The 21,843-nt window shown below is 47.7% G+C and overlaps 1 protein-coding gene across 1 annotated transcript in view; it reads right to left on the bottom strand.

Moving 5' to 3' along the window:
- The window catches only part of Vwa3b (von Willebrand factor A domain containing 3B), a 146,695-nt gene that overhangs the window by 89,915 nt on the left and 34,937 nt on the right, over nucleotides 1-21,843 (bottom strand). Inside the window, 1 exon segment of the mRNA XM_051204574.1 lies at nucleotides 772-897. Within this exon segment, the coding sequence (XP_051060531.1) occupies nucleotides 772-897 (126 nt within the window).

Genomic DNA, 21,843 nt, shown 5'->3' with positions numbered 1-21,843 from the left:
CTTGGGAGGCAGAGGCAGGCAGATCTCTGTGAGTGTAGACCTGGTCTACAGAGTGAGTTTCAGAACAACCAGGGCTACATGAAGAAACCCTGTCTCGAAAACAAAGGAAACCCCCACATGCCTCTTGGAAGATGTCTAAGTTTGAGTGGTACTTCTCCGTGTCTTCTTTCCAAATGTCCTCTGTCTTTGGACTTCCATGTTCAGCTCTGCATAGCTAGCACAAATCTTAATATGATGCTACAACGAGAATCCCAGCCCCCAACTGATAAATGATCAACTTCAATATTTCAGTGGGAGCTCTCACACCCATCACATCTGATCCAGTCTTCAGCAAGAATCCAGACAGAAGCCTCCTTATCCATCCATCTCCTCCTAGTAATTTCCCACTTACTGAGCCCCACTACCCCTCACTGTGGGTGTCTGTGCTGTGTTCTGAACTGAGCCCAGCTCTACCAAACCTTGACCCCTCCTCTTGCTAGAGACAGTTCCTGCCTTTATAGCTCAACTACTGGTTCTTCTTTGGGAATGAGCCCAAGCATGTATATGTACATATCTGTGTGTGCAACACACACACACACACACACACACACATGCACACATGCACACACATATACACACATCCCACAGCTCCAGAGACTCTGCCCAGCAACGCCTCCAGGCTGAGCTAAGAAGTTCTCCTGTTTAGAAGCATGGGACTCCAACCCTCCCACGCGTCCCGGGCCACCGATGTCCCTGAGTTTTTTGCACCACACACATATAAATGGCACCTACTGCAGTCTGCTGGGGACACGTCCGACTGAGGAGGCTTGTCCACCAGCCTCCGCACCTGAGCCAGTATGCTGCAAGCTTCTTCCATTTCTCTCCAGATGAGAAACACATCCTCTCTGACCCCAGCACCTGGAAAGGGAAGTACAGTGTAAGCAGGCAGCTGAGACAGCCCCCAAAACTCCATGGGGTCCAGCAAGGCATGGCACATCAACTCACTGAGGACATCCCCGAACATTTCCCCAGCTGGAACCCACAAGCGAGCTAGGCATGGTGGCGTAAAGCTGTAACCCCAGTGGTCAGGAGGCCAAGGAGGGAGAACTGCCCCCACATTCAAAGGCAGCTTAGGCTACAGCTCACCCATATTCACCCCACTGTGAATCCTGTAAGCTATAGTAAAAACCAGCATGGCAAGGTAAGCCCATGGGCGCAATGGTGGGGCAAATGTTACAGGACTAACTAATCTCTTTCTGTCGGTCTGTTGGTATTCAGGCATCTGTACCAGCCTTCCCTTGGGGTTCTGGCAGGACACACCCTCAGCTGCAGCCACTAAGAGCACCACCTGTGCACATTCACTGTGTTCCCTTTTAAAGGGCCCTGCCCACCTCCCATCCTTCTCTCTGTTTCTTTCTCTCCCTTTGTTTGTTCATCTCTCTCTCTCTCTCTCTCTCTCTCTCTCTCTCTCAATGTTCCTGCCCTCCCCTTTCTCCTTAATAAAAAACTTCTCCGCTCGAATTCTGTCAAATGGTGTCTTTCTCTCTCAAGCCACTTTTTTTGTTTTAATTACAACACTTTCTATTTGGTTCATTCTACAGAGGAAGCACATGCCTGATACCAAGAACTAGCCAAGAACTCATGGCTGAGGAGCTCACAGGTCCAGGGGTGAAGCCACCACTATTATACTGTTAAATGCACCCATACCAAGCTCCCTCCAAATTCACATCTTCTTACTCATAGGTTAGTGCAGCTCTCGGACCACTTGGCAGTTAACAAGGAAACTCACAACTGATCCAAGAGTAGAGAATGGTATTCACAGAGCTCTCAGCCACAAATGGAGCGTCTATATTAACTCTTCCCTCAAAGTCTCAGCGACCACGGGAGAAGGGAGTTTGTAAAGACAGTAAGAGCCAGAAGTCAAAGAGGACCTGACAAAACGGAGTCTTCCAGATGTGTTAGGGCAACTGCGCTCACGAACTGATGGTAGCTGTAGTTGCCTCCACAAGACCTATACAAGATCAAACCAGTCAACCACTAGCACAGAGTGGGGAGGGGGCTTGTGAACACCCACCCCTACCTGAGAAGCATTGGGGGCTTCTGGGGAGGGAAGACCAGTTTTCTTTAAGGGCATAGCCCTAGGTAGGTTAACACACTCCAGTGGATGTCCGCATACGTATGAGTGTAGGGGCAGCAAAATTAGACTCCACGGTCACAGGAAACAAGGAAGGAAAGCAGAAAAAAGTGGGGGGTGTGTAAGAGTGGGGTGGTAGGAAGGGTCTGGGTCATGGGAGGTGTCATTCTGTAAAAATGTTTCTCGTATTGGCCAATAGGAAAGCAAGATAGGCGGGAGGAGGAGACAAGGAGGATTGGGAGAGGTAGGAGGAGATTTAACATGGAGGACGAAGAGAGCAGAACGCCCTCTCTCCGTTAAGATAAGGCCACGTGGAAACACTTAGATTAATAGAAATGGATTAGTATTTAAGGCGGAGCTAGCCAATAAGAAACACTAGTACCTGGCCAACAGCTTTATATCTAGTCCAGCGTCTCTGTGTGTTATTTGGGGCTGGCGTGGCTGTGGGACCAGGCCGGTGGGAAAACTGCTCGTACCAAACTGGCGCCGCAGGGCTCTGTGCGAACGCTGTGTGAGGTGTAGGGCAGACACAAACGTCTCACAAGCTGCAGTGTGTCTGCCTGGTTAGGAAGGGACCTGCCTGTTCAGCGATGGTGGGGAAGGCAGCAGCGTCTGCCGCCTGGGTGAAAATCCGGATTCCGCTCCTGACACCACATATCAGGTAAGGGTCAGGATAAACAGATGTTTGTTCAGGGAGAAATAACTTACAACCCAGACAGATGAGCACCAGCAGGTTCCTCCAGATGCTCTCGGGTCTGCGAGCCACAAGCAAGAGAGCACCCGGGCTCCTCCTCAGACCTACTTCCCCCAGGTCACTTCAGCCTGTCTCCACCCCCCAATGGGCGTGGTCAGTGCCATAGATGCAGATAAAGTGAATATCTCACTACTTCTGGGAGGATTTGGGGGATGAATGAGGGTGAATATGATCAAAGTTCATTTACGCGTGTATGAAATCCTCAAAGGATACAGTATTACATATTTTTAGGCACCAACAAAACCAAGCCAAAAAAGAAATGCCCCCCCCCCAGAGAAATGCTGCCACCTCCACGAACCGTACATGCAGATGTCGGGGTGCAGCCAGTGCCTGTAAATATTTGTGGCAGCCAGAAGAATGGTTTAACATTACCCTTCAGCAAGATAAGGGGAGAAAGCAGAGGTGTCTCACGAAAGCCTCGGTCACTGTTGGGAGCGGGTGGAACCGATTGGTCTGTGACAGCATCGGCCCCTGATCCTTCCCACTGGTCTCTCCTTTACTCTAAGGTAGCAACAATCTCTTAGCCTCCGTTTCTGAGCTTCTTCTGTCTTGGTACAGGGTGAGGTTTGACTGCACGACAATTTTTTAAAAGCATACGATTTAGTTCATATAGATGTTTGTGTCTCTACGGTTAAGTGGTCCAGGTCTGGGATGACATGATGTTGTCATCAAGATTCAGGCCTTACGGAGCTTCTCCAGAGGTCAAGAAGCTGCAGGGGCAGGAGGGAAATGGGCATGGTAGTGAAAACACACAAGTAATTTTTTTTTACCAGATTTTAGAAAAAAATATGCATATGAGTGTTTTGCCCGTGTGTGGGTGCACCTCCTGCATACAGTGTCCTTAGGGGCCAAAAAAGGATGCTAGATCCCTTGGAAGTGGAATTACAAATAGTTGATATATACCATGTAGGTTCCGGGAATTGAACCCAGGTCCTCTGGGAAGAAGAGTCAGGTCTCCTAACCACTGCACCACCTTCCCAGAATAACATAGGAGATCTTAAGTGTATCAAAGTGAAAATCCCGGCTGTGGCAACTCCTGTAATTTTGCAAGATGAAATCCTCTAAATGACACTTCACACATCTGTATCCCTTCGTATAAAGAACGTCAAAATCCTCACCACACTTCATCTTGGTGCCACGCCCTCCCAGCTTATCCCGTCCTGAAAACCACACTGGGTTCAAGGCGGCTTCCAGAATAACAGGGTGCACATCCTAATTAAAGTCTGGAGGCGGGACAACTATCTCTTGTAGAGTCACTCTCTCTCAGGCACCTTACCCTGAAGTTCTACACAACAGCCTCGCTATCGACCCCTGGCCAGGGCCTTGTCACAGGGCACTGTCCCGACAAGGTGGGAACAGAGTACACCATGGCCTTAAGTAAAGCTGGAGTTCTGCCCTAAATAGGAGTAGTCCCTGCCACATCTACTGAGATGTGGTCTGTGCCTGCAGCACATAGCAGCACATGCCCTGGCATGTGGAGGCAGGGTTCCCTGCTGGGTTTCCATTCTCTGCTGTGGTCAAGACATGGTTTCCAGAACGCACTTCCTCTGCAGAGCCTGATTGCTCTGCTGTGTGAAAGGCCAGGGTGGAGGCTTGTTATCTGCCTTTCAGACAGAAGCCTCAGGAATGTTTTCCTTCAAGGGCCAATGGGCATAGGAGTGCTAAGGGGATGCCTCAGTGGCTAAAGGGCTTGCTGCGCAAGCATGAAGACTGGAGTTTGAGTCCCTACAGCGCATGAAAGTGGGGGCGGTCATGCACATCTGTAGTCTGGGCACTGCTTAGGCAGAATGAAGGGCAGAGACAGGAGGACCCCAGAAGCTAGGAGACCAGCTAGCCAGGCTCACAGGGTAGCAAACAACAAAGAGACTCTGTCAAAAATAGTTGAAAGGCAAGGACATACATATGAGACTCTTCCCTAACCTGCACATGTGTGCTTGCTTACACAAGTGCACATGCACACACATGACCACATAACACACACGCATGCGTTCGCACGCACACGCGCGCACATACACACAGGTTTTGTTTGTTTTGTTTTTTAAGAATAAAAAGAAGGACAATTGCTGGAGACCTTATGTTCCAGGCTTTCTTTTGGACCAACCATCAGCTCTCAAATCATGCCAAGGAGAGTACTTATTAGTTGGGAACGCTGGGCCTGGCTTTGGCTCCTTTCTGGCTGGCTCTTTCTTATCTTTTGCCTCGGGGAGTTTTACTTTTCTTTCCTTCTGTACATCTGACTTGCACTTCTGGCTGGCCGCTGCCTGACTTCTTGCCCCAAATGTGTCCCTCGCGTTCTCCAGTTCTCCTGTTCTCCCTTCAAGCCTGGATTTCGCCTCCCATTTCTCCTCTCTGGCCGCCAGCCCTGACTACCCCTCTCCTGCCTCGATACTGGCCGTTTGGCTCTTCATTAGATCAAGCAGGCAAGGCGTAACTAATGCAACACATCTTCGCATAACTAAACACGCACCCTTCCATCATTAAACAAACAAACGCAGCATAAACAGATGCCACACATCTTTGCTCGGTTAAAATGACATTCCGCAACAACCTTATGGCTGGTGGTGACAGATGGCCTTACCCATCCCTATTCTGGTCCCCACCTCCCGGCCCCTGTGCTGCTCAACCATAGCCTGCTAGGCATAAGAGATCCACGCTGAGTCTACAATAAAAACCCCTAAACAACCTCCTCGTCTGAAGGATGTACTGCATTGGCTCAGGGGCCACTAGTGATGTTATCATGAGAGTCAACAGAGGAGCGAAACTGTCAGGTGACAAGCGCCTTTGTACCCGCCATGGGCCTTTTTTTTTAAATCAGGAACGCTTCTAAAGGGGCTTAGCTAGACATTTGAGAGTTAAGCTGAGGTAGAGAAAGGCCCATTGGAAATTCAAGGGGACAGAGGAGGAGGAATGGGAACCTCTGTGAGTTGGAAATGCTCCTGGTCTAAGTCAGAGGAGAAGAATCCACACGAAGCCCTGTGTCCTGGCTAGCCCGGCTGAGACCAGCCTCACACAGAAACGTCTCAGAGGGCTCAAGGAACCTTCCTCCCAAACAGCCGCCATTGCACTGACCTCTAACCTTAGAGGAGCAGTTGGGAACTCATGTTAAAACACTAGTATCACCTGGGAGTGAGACGCCATGCAGCTGCCCTTTTATAAGACTCTGTGTTTGGGACTTTCCAAGTTGCAGGCAAATTCTATGTACTATTTACACCCGGGTAAATGGAGGCAGAGAGGGGCTGTCTAGGATCAAGCCAATGAATTACACAGCATAGATTACACCAACGTGGCTAGCTTGTCAGCTTCCCTTGGTAATGGGCCCCGGAGACCCTCCCCAGAGTGTCCACTGGCCACTGTGTCTACATCATAGTTGACAGAAATCCAAGATTTTATTACCAGGGCTGGAGACTGGCCACTACTCCCCACTCAGGCCAAAGGACTGGAGGTAAGCCATCAAGACGGACTTGTGAAACGTGGCCAAAGGGACATTGGGGGTCCTGGCTTTTTCTTAGGTAACTAGATGGAGTAAGATGGCATTGATGGTTCTCATCCCCATGACACCAGTGACAAGCCCCGGCAGAGGTCAGCACAGCTTCGCAACAATGCCTAGCTCAAGGAGCAAAACGCGAAGTGTGCTGAGCTCCACGCCGGCACTCTAGAAGAATCTTACTGTTGCCAATGCAAACCTGAAGTCCACAGGACTCCTGACCTCTGTGAAAGCGAGATGGCTCAGCCGCTTGCCTCAGCAAGGGGGGGGGGGTGTTAGGTAGCAAAACTTACTCTTCAAAAGTTTCAAACGAGACAAGGCTTTCTCCCCTTGATAACGTGCCAGCACAGTCTATCCGAAGTCACACAGAAGGAAAAGCCTCCAAGGAGATATGGTAGCCTCCTGTCATCCAGGGGCAGGAAGTCAGGGGTGGCTTCGACCTGACAGGAGATTTTCACTACATTGACTGATGACTGCGCTCGGCACGATAAACTTCTGCACTCACCGGCGATTAAACTACAGATAGCTTTGAGGTAAAGGAGGGGGAAACAAAAATAAGCTGGTGAAAAACCCAGAGTGTGCACAGGCGTGATTTGGGATGTACACATTTAATTATAGGACACTACGCACGCGGTGAGGAGGGCTGGTGCTCTGATCAGGGACTCTTTCCTTCCACAGGGCTTAGCTAGACATCTGAGAGAGGACAGACAGAAGCCCTCTAGAATTGCAGAAGGACGGAGGATGAAGCACAGGCAACTTCAGTGGGTTCTGTGAACTGGAAACCCTTCAGGGGAGATGAATGTGCACGAAGCCCTATGTGTCCTGACCTCTGAGGGCTAAGCCAGCCAACACCGGACTCAGGCAGAAGCAAGATGAGCAATCTCATAGAGATAACTGAGAAGCCTCCAACCAAATAGCCCTAAGCCTGTACGGACTGCTGACTTCTGGGTGGCAATCTGGAGGATCATGTTACAACGCTAGCCTCACCTAGGAGCCGCATCACATGAAGCCACGTGAGTATTGAGCACCCAGGACTGACTTCTCCGAATTGCCAGTTTGACAAGTGACACAGCAGCCACACCGGGTGTGGCAGGGGGACATGGCTGCCCAGCGCCGCCCCTCCGTTATACCCCCACGTCTCACATGCAGGACCAGTCAGTTGTCAGAGTCAAGTTGGTATTTATTTGCCTTCGGCGAAGACAAGCAACCTACTGTGTGTTGCTTGTGCTGTGTGGCTCTAAGAATGTAGTGATGAACAGGGAACATCGCTGAGTCTAGGACTCAAGGTTCCCCATCATTGTCCCTCCAATTCTCTGCCTTTATGAGCTGCTCACGGCACTGTCCTGCCAGCCCTTAGGGTCCCTGTGCTCCCTATCAGGGCTCGCCCACGCTCGGCTAACCCTCCGCCTTCTTCAAAGGCTCCCTCCTCACCCCACGGCCGTCCATCGCTGGCCAGCTACCCAGAAAACTGAGCTTCCTGCAGCATGCCTGCCTTCCTACCCATGAAATATTCTAGCCACAGCCACGGCTGCGATGGTGACTGTCAACTCGACAGGATCCAGAATCATGGAGGACACGAGCCTCTGGGAGTTCTGCAAGGCAGTTCTCATGGGCAGCACCAGTTTCACGGGTTGGGGTCCCAGACTGCATAAAAAGGAGAAATCAAACTGAGCTCCAGCATTCATCACTCTCTGCTTCCTGAGTGCGGATGCCATGTGACCATCCCCGTCACACTCGGGCCACCAGGCCTTACCTCCACCACGGTGCTCTATACCCTAAAAACTATGGGCCAAATTAAACCCTGTCTCCTTTAAGATGCATTTGTCAGCCATTTGGTCTCAGCAGTAAGGAAATAACCAGTACTTCTAGGTCCGTTTGCTTCCAGGACAGACAGTGATGCTCTGCTGGCACAGGATGATGATGATGATGATGATGATGATGATGATAATAATAATAATAGAATAACAGAGAAGGAAATCCCAGAAATAAGATGAAAGGAGGCAACTGTGGAAAGCCTGGCTGCCTTTAGTCTGTCTAAGCTTTGTTCAGGCAGGAGGCATGCTTAGGGAAGCCCAGGCTATGCCAGCTTTGGAGAGCAGGACTATGTTAATGACTTGTGAAATATCACTGCAGGCCTTACCCCAACCCTTCTCTCTCTTCTTGACATCTTGGAGCTAGGCCACAGGGGAGGCATGGCACACCTCCAGGCTCCTCTGTGTCTCCCCTTTAATAAGCTATCTCCCTCCCTCTAGCTACCCAAGCATCTTTGTGCAGTGTAATTGTTAAGAGGCACAAGAACCTGGAAACTCCGGTTTCTGTTCTCTAGACTCAGATCAGCACCTGTTATATGGCCATTGACTGTTGGAGCATATTCCTGGCTGTCACTGCAGCCTCAGTCCCAAGGGACACAATGAAGCATGAGCCAGTGCTGGTGCCGTTAGTGTACATATCGTCTCAAGTCCAGTCTCATTTAAGGCAATCCCTCACAAACAAGAAGCTTATATTTAGGAGACAGCTGCTCAAAACGCAGCTCATCTCTGCAGCCTGGCCTCCAGCCCTGCTCCAGTGTTCATTGCGCAGGCGCAGCTGCTGCTCTGGCTGCCTGGGCTGCCTGGGGCAGAGGGTTTGTGAACTTCTTGAGTACAGAAACAAGGTATCTATCTGCTTGTTTGTGCCATCCTTATGCTCAGCACATGATCGGAATTGTTATTAAATCTTATTCTTCCTTGCTGTCATTTGGCTGGTTACAAGGACACATTTATTTACCGCCTGCTACTTCTTCTCTCCTGGACTTGCAGGCATCTGAATGTATGGCTACCATTAATGCAAGAAACTAACACAGGGGTTGGTTTCAAGCAAATGGCTCTGCTCTGAGGAATCCAGACATTAACTTTGGCAGTCCCTAAACAAGTCACTGAGTGTCTTAGTCCAGCTCTTACACTGTGGTGAGGCAGGACTGTCTTGAGTACCCGAAATGCAAGGAGTCTAAGGTCAGGAAGAGGAAAACAAACAGAAAGAATGGCACAGTCTGAGGGACACTTAATGCAACCCTGGCTGCTGGTGCTAAACAAAAGCACTCACGGTGGGGGCGACTCTCAAACCCCAGCCTAGTCCCTAGGTGGCCTCCAATCCCCCCCCCCCCAGGGCTCCCGAGTGAAGGACTGATTCAGCTGAGCGGCAACTCTGCTGTGGTCTATTGCTCCTATTTGACCATATAGATCTTAACAAGGCCTTAATATAACCATGAGAAGACTGTATGCATCGGGGGAAAAGCAGAAAATAGTTAGTTTTGTTTTTGGAAAGCAATACACTTTTAAAATTATGAACTGTGTTAAAACTTCCAAGAGACTAAAGGGGATAGTGAGGAGGGAGGGTCAAATGGAGAGGTATGGGAGGGAAGAGCAGGAGGGGCAGGGTGGGAAAGGGTTATTAACACCAAGGATGCTAGGGGGAACCGTATTAGACTTCTGTTATCACACACACACACACACACACACACACACACACACACACACACACACTCCATATAGACAACCTAATCGGAGTTACTCTACAAAAGACATTTTGCTCCTACCCAAAGCCATATGCTGTCAAGTAAAAATCCCAGTGCCGGGGTGGGGCACCACCCCTGAGGTTGTTGACCGGAGACCCCCAGAATATTACAGCATATTACAGCATCTTGCTGTCGCTCTTGGTTGCCCACCAGCGTTTGATGGTGAGACCCTATCGCTGAAGATAGCACACACATAGTACGGGAGTCACAGTGTGGGCTGCTGGAGGAAAAAAACAGTCATCACCACGCAATATCGACTGTTGTGGCGCCCGAGTACAGTAACGTGAGCGTTATGGGTGTAGCCACTCTCTAACTGGATTGGAGCCTACTCCACAGGTTGAAGCATGGGCCCAGCCTGTAACTCTGGCCAAGACCCTGTGATTAAAAGCGCACGGGCCCTACGGTTATTCTACCAAATGGTCCCAGCATGGAATCCTTCTTGGTCCCTACCTCTCTGCTTGTAGATTAATGCAGCTCTCAGACCCCGTGAGAGATGTTTCTTTGTGCTGTAGACTCTAGTCAAAGCAGAAACTCACAACGGGTTAAAGTTCATAGGATAAGGGAGTGCCCAGCTACGACTGGAGCAACCTATTGTGGTCGTCTGCACAAGAGCTGTAAGATTTGAAGCCAGTCAATACTGTAGCATGAGGCGGAAGGGTTCATAAACCCTTACCCTTTACTCAAGAGTTATGGACAGGTAATGGCCTCTACGGGAGGGAGATTCAGTTTTCAGTTCAAGGGTGTGGAGGCTGGTAGGTTGACCACAAACTCCTGTGGAAGGTCCCACACACACGTATTCAGGGTACAAAGTTGGAGTGTTGGTAAGCTTGGTAAGGGGAGGGGGGGTGAACATGGTCAAAATGCACTGTATGAAATCTGCAAAAAATCGTAAAATATTTTACAAAAAAGAAAATTTCTCAGAGACCTAAAGTTACCGTGTGGGTTTAATAAAAGGGGCCACATTACATCCACGTAGGTAGAAAGTGGTAAAAATCAGTAGTTTTGGTTGTTGTTGTTTTGTTTTTTGAGACAGGGTTTCTCTGTATTGTTTTGGAGCTTGTCCTGGATCTCACTCTGTAGACCAGGCTGGCCTCGAACTCACAGAGATCCACCTGCCTCTGCCTCCCGAGTGCTGGGATTAAAGGCCTGGGTCACCAACACCCGGCTAAAATCGATAGTTTTATGGTAGAGAAAGCATTCTTAGTGGTATGACATGTGTTAAAATGTTGTGCTGTTGATCAGTGATTGAAATCTGCTGGCTGGATCTGAACTCATGACCCTAACGCCTAAGGCGCCGTGTGAAGCGTCACTCAGTCCCACTCCATGGAAATTACCCATTAGTTAGTTTAAAACAAATACAGAGTCATCCCACCATTTGGGAGAGAAAGCCTGCCTCCTTGGCCAGGTCGTATGTAAGCTTCATATGGGTCCCTCTGTTGTTGCCTCAGCAGCAATCCCAAACACAGAGGGCGGGCGAGGTCCGAGGGAAGGTCCAGTGTGTGACTCTCTGCTGGTCCCTTCTCCCTCATCTAAGCAGAGTGTGTAAAAGTGCAAAAGTAACGTCATCAACGGTCCCTTAGTAACCCTGGAAGTAACCGTTCCCGGACTCAGGAGACACCCCCACTCAGAGGCACCTGCCCAGGCTCTCGATGGTACTGGTGAACAGATGGTGGGCAGAGAGAACAGAGGCACGAAGAACAAATAAACCCCTGCCCTGTTGCCATGATGAGATGATGCAGTCGAGGGGCCCTCGCTACAGTTCTAGCCATCCTGTTGGACTTTCAACCCGTGGGAGCTAAGTAATCTCCTGGTTTTGCTGCTGCTGTTCGTGTTGTCTTTTGTTAGTTGTTTAAGTACTCAGCCTTCGGTGCAACAATAGAAAACTGGCTAAGATATCTGACTGTGGCATCCTGAAGGACGGAATTATGTTTTCTTTCTTAAAAAAAGGCTAATACGCCCATGACTCTTGGTTAATACCTCCAAATAGACTGTTCTAAAATCGACTTTTTGAGAGCCCTCACTTTTCCGTCACCATAGCCCGAAGCCCAGCAAAGCTCTTGATTTTTAAATAACACATCTGGAGGGCTCTCTCAGCCTGAAATCAAGGCAAGTTTATTCTAATGTAATCAGAATTCATATTAGCTCTCTTTTTTCTAGCAACCAGGTCTAAGTTTTTAAAGACCTTTGATGAATTTCTCTATACCTCGTGTGTTGCTAGGTGATGCCTGCAGGGTACTTGCACTATCGGTTAGCTCTGGGGTTGATTGCAATGGCTGAGCTCAGATTAGACTTGATCTCACCACTGTCCGGCCTCAGTGAATAGGCCACACCACAGCTGAAAACCCTAACTAAACTAGGAGCCTAAGACAGGAGCCCAAAATAGAGACAGGAATACCGGGACCTCTAGCCATGGGGGCTCACTCTTAGTGAGCCATGGGATCTTCAAAGATGTGAGCTAAGGGCAGAGGAGAAGGAGTTACAGGTAGGCAGTTCTTACATTAGCTGGGCTCTTGGAGCAATGGGTAAAGGAGCAACTGGAATCACAGAGCAGAAGCAAAAATGGATGCTCTGAGAGTCTGGGGCCATTGGTTCAGAGCCTTGTCCCCTATTTCTTTGAATTTCTTCATCTTCGCCCTAGTGAGACTTTAAGTCCCACAGGAAATACTCCATAAACCCTCACTGATGGAGGCCTGCCTGCCTCAAGCAATGATAAGACACTCAAGGAACCAAATGAACAGGAGGAGCAGAAGTCTGGGGGTCATCGCATCTCTCCGCCAGATAAACCATAATATGGCAGCAGCTTTGGAAGGGCAGCTGTTCCGGCCTCGTCCACTGAATTAAGCTCAATTCTAGGGAGATGGCAGGCGAATTGTGAGGGAGCCTCCTGCTGCCAATAGACACGGCTACCAACAGGCACCAACCAGCGCTTCTAAATTAAATTGGAGACGGGAAACAAGGAGGCTCGATGCCAGGCCTGAGTGATGGGCCACTAGACTCACACTCTAATTAAAGATACATGTGTCTGCCAAGAAGGGGATGGCTTCTTTCTTTACCCTCTTTAAACATAGCAACTTGGTGTATGCTCAAGTAAACAAAATGTAATTTTTAAATGCATGGCCTTAGCTCGTGCCACCCCCCAACACACAGAAAAAGAAAATTTCAAAAATAGCCAACCAAATCTTTACAGCTTTTATTCTTTAAAAAAAAAATAGCCTGTTGCATTTTGATTCATTATATGTGCGTGTGAGCACACACATGTGCGTGAAGGTCTGAGGACACCTTTCAACAAGTGGCTCTCTCCTTCCCCTATGTGTGTCCTAGGGGTTAGACTCGGGCCCTCAGCCTTGGCAGCAAGCTCCCTTATCTGCTGAGCCATCTTGCTGGCCCCAGAACAGCTTTTCTAGCTCCCTTTTGTCTAAAGTACCAGATACAAACAAAGCAGACACAGTAGAGTGTCGCTGCCTTTTGGTGTGGCCTTGCGCTAGGGCACACTCCTTTTAATTTGTTCATTACGTAATCTCCTCCCCCCCCCCCTTATCTGGCGAGCAAGATCCGGTGGGCGATCACAGCAAAGCCTGCCTGCCGTTTTACTTCGCATCGGTGAGCTGGGCTGGTGACTAAGTTCTCTCGGTTGTGCCGAGAATGCCAACACCCAGTTACAGGCTCAGCGGGCTGATTAGTGACAGCTGCCTGACGAGATGATTCTGGAAGATGTGCCTTGTTGCCCTTCCTGTTCCACTGCAACAAGGAGAGGGTTCCCTTGGGGCGGTCCCCAAGTGTAACATGGGATTGAAGTTAGCTCCTGCTGCAGATGTTTGCACCTGTGAGCCTCTGCCTTGGAGAAGGGCCACACTCATGGCTCTGAGTGGGGCTTGCAGCCCAAGTGATCATGCCGCCCTAGGCTTCTTGAATCTACCAACCTAAAGAGCCTGGCACCTCCAGCCATCTGAGCCAGGTCCACTGTCAGCTTTGATGACTCGCCCTATGCCTGAGCTATGTCAAAATTACTCCATTTTAGTGACAGATGGCACATGCTCAGTGACAGCTTTCACTCTGATCTAATTTTATAAATCCACATTCATTATTTCTATTTGTCTTTTATTTCTTTATGATACAACAAGAATAGAAACGAAACAGAAATGGAGCCTGCTCCAAACCCTAATACCACAAGTCTTCTTCCTGACTGAGGGGTCCCCAGACTTTTTTGTGGGCTCACCAGTTTTCAGAGCTTAAGGGGCAGCCCAAGGGTCAGGCAGGCAGCCCAGCGGACGCCATCCCTGAATGCACCAGCCATTGAAGCTCCTCCTAAAAAATGCACAGGCCCAGCCTGTATGCAGAGCTCTACAGGTGAGTTTCTGAACATTATCGTGTCCATAAACATTTGAACAGTGTGATCTCTCTCTGAGCTTACTCTTGCAAAGGATGAAGTCCCTTCCAGCTTATCATCCTACCTTACAATTCAACTTCCAGGAGAAGACGGACTCGGGCTCCTGGTTTCCACAGTAGGAAAGCCCGCCCTCCTTGGTCACCTCAGTTCCCTCCTAACAAAGGGAGCTGTCCCCATCCCTCCCCAGTCAGGATAGTTCACTTATATCAGATTCACTTTCCTGTCCCCAAGTTCCAATCCCAGCCATCACTATGCTCCTCAGTGCAGTGACTGTAAACCATTCATTGTCATAGAGGCTGCCATGCTCTTCCGGGTTATCTCAACGTTCCAGAGCCAGCATCTACAGGAAATGCCCATTTGGACTTCTAAGAAAGGAAAAGGCAGTCGCTACTGATTGAATGCTGGTTTGTGCTGAATATTTCTGTGTGTGTTGTGTGCTTTGAGGCCTCCGACGCTCATGTAAAGCAGACGCTGTTATTCCTACCCTGTAAACAAGAAGGCATACAGTTTCGGGAAACATGCTAACATCCCAAAGTTTGTGGCAAAACCAGGTTTTTGAATCCAGATCAGATACCAAAGTTGATTCATTTTCCAACACTGTCTCCTGGGGCCGAACCCAGATTCACACAGGAATGAAAGGCTGTGGTAGCATGCATTGTTGCCTACCCAATAATTGTTTACACGTTCTTGTTTTCCCTCCTCAGCTTTCTGCTGATGCAATAGTCCTCCCCCACTGGCGCTACACTTGGTCATGTGACTGGCTCTGGCCAATGAAATGTTAGCCTTCAGTGTGTCTGACCGATTGGCTTTGGTTCTTATGCAATTCACCACGATAAAAATATGCCTTGAGTAGCATTAGTTAAAGGAGAGTAAGTCTGTTTCAAATTAATCAAACCACAGCTGCCCTGAAGCTGTGTGGCTTTGGAAGAAAATAATAATGATGACAAATAATTGCTATGCCTAGCCAGATGGTACAGACTGGTAATTCCAGGTACTCAGGAGCCCGAGGTAGAAGGATCACAGGCTCAAGGGTTGCCTGGGTTACAGAGTGGGTTCAAGATCAGCCTGGGCAACTTGGTGAGATCATATCTCGAAAAAACATTTTTTTTTTTTTTTAAAGGAGAAAGAGGGCTGAGGACACAGCTCAGTGGAAGGGCACCAGCCTAGAGTGTGCGAGGCTAGAGTCAGTCCCTGCTACCACAAAATGCCACTCCTACTGCTAACCCTATCACCACTAATGGTAACGGCTGGGATTTTCCAGATTCAATGAGATCAAGTGAGAAGCTCAAGGGACCCCAGGTGCGAGGGATCCATCATTAGGGGGAGGAGAGGACTCAGTTCCTAAGAAGAAATAGTGAGAGGCTTCAGTGAAGATGGAAAGACAGGGGAGCCAGAGAATGTTTCCTCCGCCTCCACTCAGTGCAGCTCCTAAAATCCACTTAATGGACAGGAGAGGGTGGGATTGTGCTGGGAGGGATATGGTCTTCCTCCAGGTTAACATGGAGAACCAGACACCGTGCAGGCAAACAGAAGAGCCCAGAAGGGTCATGGGACGAACGGTTGTGTCTCTTCCCTACAAGTCCATGGAAGTTCCAGGGGAAAGGTCATTGGACAGTACCGATAATACTGAATTTCTCATGAAGACCCATAGGGCTGGGTACCACCATCATATCTGAGTTCCATTTGCACCATAGCTCAGAATGGTTCCTGACTCCGTAGGTAACTCTGAAACCTAGTCCCCTTCTTGTTCTCCTAGCTAAAAACACAGGTCATAGACTCTCGGCGAGCAATGTAAGCAAACTGAAATTGCAATGAATCATTAAGTAAATGTGTTGATCAGACTCTCTGACACTGTGATAAACACAACTCTTCTGATTTTACAGATTTCTACCCATGGTGGCCTGGGTGCCATTGCTGTGGGCTTGAGGAAAGGGCCTGGTACCACAGCGGGAACATGGGGTTAGGCAAAGCAGCTCACGTTGTGGCTACAGGCTGGGAAACACAGGCGTCCATTAAAGTCATGACCACAGTGGCGTGCATCCTCCAAGCAGGTCTGGGCAGCCAGAGTTTCCATCCCTTCCATCAAGGGGTTTGTGCTCTCAAGAAGTCAGAGCCATCACGATCTAATGACCTCATGTGTGCACTAAGGTCAAGACTTTAAAACATGAGCCTATTGAGGGGACATTTTATATCTAAAACGTGACAGTGAGCCATCCCAAGCTGTACACAGTGCCCATGTCAAAACACTCGAGGAGCTTCTCATCGCCCCAGGAAAGCCCAGCCCAAGGGAAACAAACAGGGAGAAAAGTCAAATTAGGGGAGAAATTCCTCCAAAGAACTAACACATCTGTAAGAAGCCAAATAAGCAAAGAATAAATTATTTTATATGAGTGTGTGTGTGTGTGTGTGTGTGTGTGTGCGTGTGTGTGTGTGCTTGCTCTTGCAATGAGGCAGGAAACAAGGCAAAATTCCTTTTTTTTTTTTTCTTTCGTTCTGGGGAGCAAGTTGGTGTAAGGAACGGTCCCCCAAATACAAGACTTAAAACTTGGTAATCATCCACAGGCAAGTCGTTGTGTGTGACATTATTACAGCTTCTAAAACCTGCCCCATGAAATACAAACCCCTAGGTATATACACTTAACAAGTACATAATTGCTTTCCTGTTGCTGTGGCAAGAGCACCATGACCAATGCAACTCACAGAACAAAGAGTTTATTGGGGCTGAGAGTTTCAGAGGGGTAAGAGAATTTCTTGGCAGGAAATCGGGGCAGCAGGCAGAGCTAGGAGTTCAGGAAGCAAAGAGAGAAAGCTGGGAATGACATATGAGATGGGAAGCTGGGAGTCTGGAGGGCATACTTCCTCCATCAGGACCACACCTCCTAAACCTACCCGAACAGCGCCACCAGCTGGGAGCCAACTACTTAAACATCTGAGCCTACGGGGGACGTCCTCACTCAAATCACCATGAGCATCAACATAAAGATGAAATGAAAGCAGATTTGATGTCAAGATACTTATCTATAACACATCCAGGTTCTAATAATCTAGAGCAGGGCTGTCCAAAGTCCTCTGGAAATTTGAGATAATGCATTCACGAGTTTATATTGCCAATGGCTAATGGTTGTTGCTACAGGTATTTAAATGCTTTCTTTACTTCCCCAACAAGCAGATCTGCGGTAATTTGCAGATTTCTCTGCCCTTTTCAGTCACGGCACCAGAACTCTCTAAATCTGTTCTGATAAACTGGACAGGAAGTAAAGTGAGGAGAGGAGGAAGGCGTGCGTCACGGGAACCCCCAAAAGCTTAGTGCGTCAAGGAGACTGAGAAAATAGGCTGTATCCTCCTACAAGATTCAGCCTAGAAACATAGCAAACCAAAGTTCACTTGGTTAACACTAAACCCATCCCCATGCTTAAGATAAACATGCAAGGTGGTGAGAAAAACCAGTGTCCAAGTCATGCCTGAGTGGGAGCTAGGTGGTTGAGGAGTAAGCCCATCATAGCTGAGACTATATTTACTACAAAGGATGACATGTATTCAGTGTGAAAAAAGCCAACAGTGTGAAGATTATTAGTATATCTTCAGGAAAAAGTCCACTCATCCCATCCTATCCCGTTCCATCCCATCATACTTCGAAATAAATCTAGCTAGACCAAAAATATGTTTGCTTTTGTTTAATATCTTCCTCTCTCCTTTCTCTCTTCTCTCTCTCCCTTCCTCTCTCTTCTCTCTCTCTGTCTCTCTGTCTCTCTCTCTCTGTCTCTCTCTCTCACACACACACACACACTTCAGAAGATAAACGAAATCACAAAGGAGCTAGAAGATAAAGATTTATAGGCTGCCGCTGCTATGTAAGTTTAAATTTTTTCATATGAAAAATGGCCACATGACTCTTTGCTGCCACACCTCTGCCATCATGGGTCTCTTGCACACTCCTGGGAAGGGCCTGATCCAGTCAGTGCTGCCCTACACGGTAGTGTCCCCACGTGGCTGAAGCTGACCTCTGAGGACATGAAGGAACAGATTTACAAACTGGCCAAGAAAGGCCTGACTCCCTCCCAAATAGGTGTGATCCTGAGGGGCTCACATGGTGTGACACAGGTCCATTTTGTGACTGGTAAAATCTTGAGGACCCTTAAGTCCAAAGGCCTTGCCCCTGATCTCCCTAAGGATCTCTACCATTTGATTAAGAAAGCTGTTGCTGTCTGAAAGCATCTTGAGAGGAACAAGGAGGATAAGGATGCTAAATTCCACCTGATTCTGATAGAGAGCAGAATTCACCAGCTGGCTCATTATTGTAAGACTAAGCAGGGTCCTCCCACCCAACTGTGAATATGAGTCATCCACAGCCTCTGCTCTAGTGGCATAAATTCTCTTGTGTACACAAGCAATAAAATAATTTTGAATAAAAAAATAAAAATAGCCACATGAAAGAAAACATAATTGCTTGACAGAAAGGTAATTTATGAAAGAAGCAAATAAATACAAAATGTATTTTATTCACTATCAGTTGACATTAATCTCCTCATTAAATAAGGTCTAATTGGAACAGTAAAATACCATTTTGATGCTAATTGAGATGGATATTCTTCATATACTCTTGGTGTGAGTTGTATTATCGCAAAAACGTTTTTGGAATGACTCAAAGGAGAGATTACCCTTTGGTCCTACATTACATTTGATCCAGAGTTTGTACTGCTGGGAATCTGTTCCTTTAAATCCTAAGAATATAAGGGGAAACATAGCATATAAAATATAAATGTAATAGCTCTAACTGAAAACATTACAATATTACTGAAATGTCTGATAGGCAAAGATTGACAAAATTATACCATACAACTCAAAAAAGTACTAGAATGTCTGTAGTACAAAACACTTTATACTACTTTGAGAAAATACTCACCATAATATTAAATATAAAATGAAATATTCAAACTATAGAATAATATGATGCTTACATCTTGATTAGATTTTAAGTATACAGCAGGAAGACTAAAGGGAAAGACCCCAAATAGCATTGAAGGTTTTTTTTGTGTAGCAAGAACACTACTTCTCAAAGTGACTGTACTGACTGACAGGCACTGAGGTCAGCCTAGGCTCATACTTCTGGCTCTGTCCTACGCCAGCCATGCACATTCAACAAATTACTTTCAGGCTGTTTCCCTCCTACAAAAAAGGATTGAAGTTGCTCTGTCACTTTCCAACACATGACCAGTGTGACTTTTAAAGGAGACACTGTATGAACTATGTCTAGGGACACTTACTTAAGAGTAAACTAAAGTTATATAAACTAAAGTAATTATAACGGGAGAAACACACACACACACACACACACACACACACACACACACACACACAGGTACAGAGAGACAAGCAGAGAGAGAAGGAGAAGGAAAGGCCTTTATGCTTTAAAAAGAAACAGAAGGCAGCCACTGGGTCAGTAAATGTCCTCGCTCTCATTCAGTTTAGAGACCAGATATAATCCACATGAATTCTAAGACCCTTTCACATTCCCAGACTGGCTCCTGTTGGATTAAATGGTTTTTTCCACTTGCTCTACAGAAGCTTTTCAATTTCATGAAGCCCCGCCCCTCCCCATTTATCAGTCGTTGACCTTATTTCCCGATCCTTTGGAAATGGTCTTCAACCTATTCTGTATCTTGAAGTGTTTTGCTCTCCATTTCCTCTAATGATGTCAGTGTTTTGAGCCCTCCACTGAGGCCTCTGATCCCTTTGGAATTGATTGATGTTCAGGGTGAGTGGCAGGGTCTAGACTGTTCCCCAGAACTGCTTGCTGAGCCTATTTTCCTTCCTTTGGATACTTCTAGCATCTTCGTCCAAATGTGTGGCTGTTGCTGCCTAGGTTTATAGCCCACGCTCAGCTCTCTTCCATTGCTCTGTGTCTGATTTGCACCTGCACCATGCTAATTTTGCTTCTATATGTGACAAGGAATTACACCCAGGAAATCTTAACACCATGGCTACCTGAACAAGACCTGCATAATGACAACACCAACTGGCATCCCAAGGTGGATGCGGGAAAGCCTCACAAAGCCTCGTCTAAAGGAGGAGATACGAGCAACTAAGGACTGCTCAGAGAAGGAAATCAGTCTTCTCCGGGGATGAGCCCCCTGATAGGTTATTCAATTCCAGCCCTAAACAAACACATATGTGAGCAACACTCAATGGACTGAGTGTGTGTGTGTGTGTGTGTGTGTGTGTGTGTGTGTAAAACAACAATATATAAGGAAGAGACCATGAATGTGAGCAGTGAGATGGGAGGAGTTGGAAGAGAAAGGGAAAGGATGGGACAGATGTAAATACAGTACTCACAGATGAAATTAAATACCCAAGAATAAACCTATCCAAGGAGCCAAAAGACCTTGTCTTGGGTAGGATTACTGTTGCTGTGAAAAACAAACAAACAAAAAAACACCATGATCAAAGCAACTTTGGGGGGAGGAAAGGGTTTATTTATTTGGATTACACTTCCATGTTGCTGTTCATCTCAAAGGAAGTCAGGACAGGAACTCAATCAGGGCAGGAGCCTGAAAGCAGGGGCTGAGGCAGAAGCCATGGAAGGTGCTATTTACTGACCTTCTTTATCATGGTTTACTGCTTTCTTAGTGAGCTCAGGACAACCAGCTCAGGTACAGCACCACCCACAGTGGGCTAGGCCATCCCCAGTCAATCACCAATTAAGAAAACACCTTACAGGCTTGCATATAGTCCTATCTTATGGAGGCGTTTTCTTAACTAAGGTCCCCTCCTCTCAGATGACTTTAACATCTGCTGAGTTGAACTAACACTATCCAACACAGACCTCTACCATGTCAACTCCCAGAAATTGATGACAGAAAGATATCTCGTGCTCATGAGTTGGCAAAATTAATACTGAGTCCATATGATTCCCCTCCAAATCCAAAGGAGACTAACATTGGAAGTATAAAAGGAAATGCTCAAGTTCAAATGCCAAAACCAAAATCAGGTGATTCGACCAACACATGGACAAGAGAACTGAACAACAGTTCCCAAAGGAAGAAATACACATGGCAAGCAAACATCCTGACATGTGTTCAACGTCCTTTGACACAAGGAAACGTAAAGAAAACCTCATCTGAGAGTTCAGATCTGGCGAGGAAGGAACGGGAAGGGGAAGCCTATCGGTGCCGCTGCCGTGAAAGTCGTGGCGGGGGGGGGGGGGCAGAAACTAAATTAGAGCTACGCATCTCTCAACGGCACCGTTCCTGGGTACACCGGAAAGACTCCAGCTCACCTCAGAGACACCTGAAAATCTGTACCCACGGCTGCGCTAGTTGGAAAACGGAACCGACCTAGACGTCCATCAGCAGCTGAGTGGATAGAGCTAACGTGGTACACATATGACAATGGAGTTGGACCGTCCCCTTAGGGACTGCCATCACCCACTTCTGACCAGCTCAGGCCTGCAGCCTGTGGGCTGAGAAAGCCCTCCTTCCCTCCAGAGAACCCCCTCATTGGTACACCTTGGAGTGTAGAGAACCCTTCATTCATACGTCTTGGGGTGGCTTCT

Source organism: Phodopus roborovskii, unplaced genomic scaffold (assembly GCF_943737965.1).
Source record: "Phodopus roborovskii unplaced genomic scaffold, PHOROB, whole genome shotgun sequence".
NCBI lineage: Eukaryota > Metazoa > Chordata > Mammalia > Rodentia > Cricetidae > Phodopus > Phodopus roborovskii.
The sequence above is the reverse complement of the archived record's forward strand: the minus strand, read 5'-3'. Positions and strand labels throughout refer to the sequence as shown.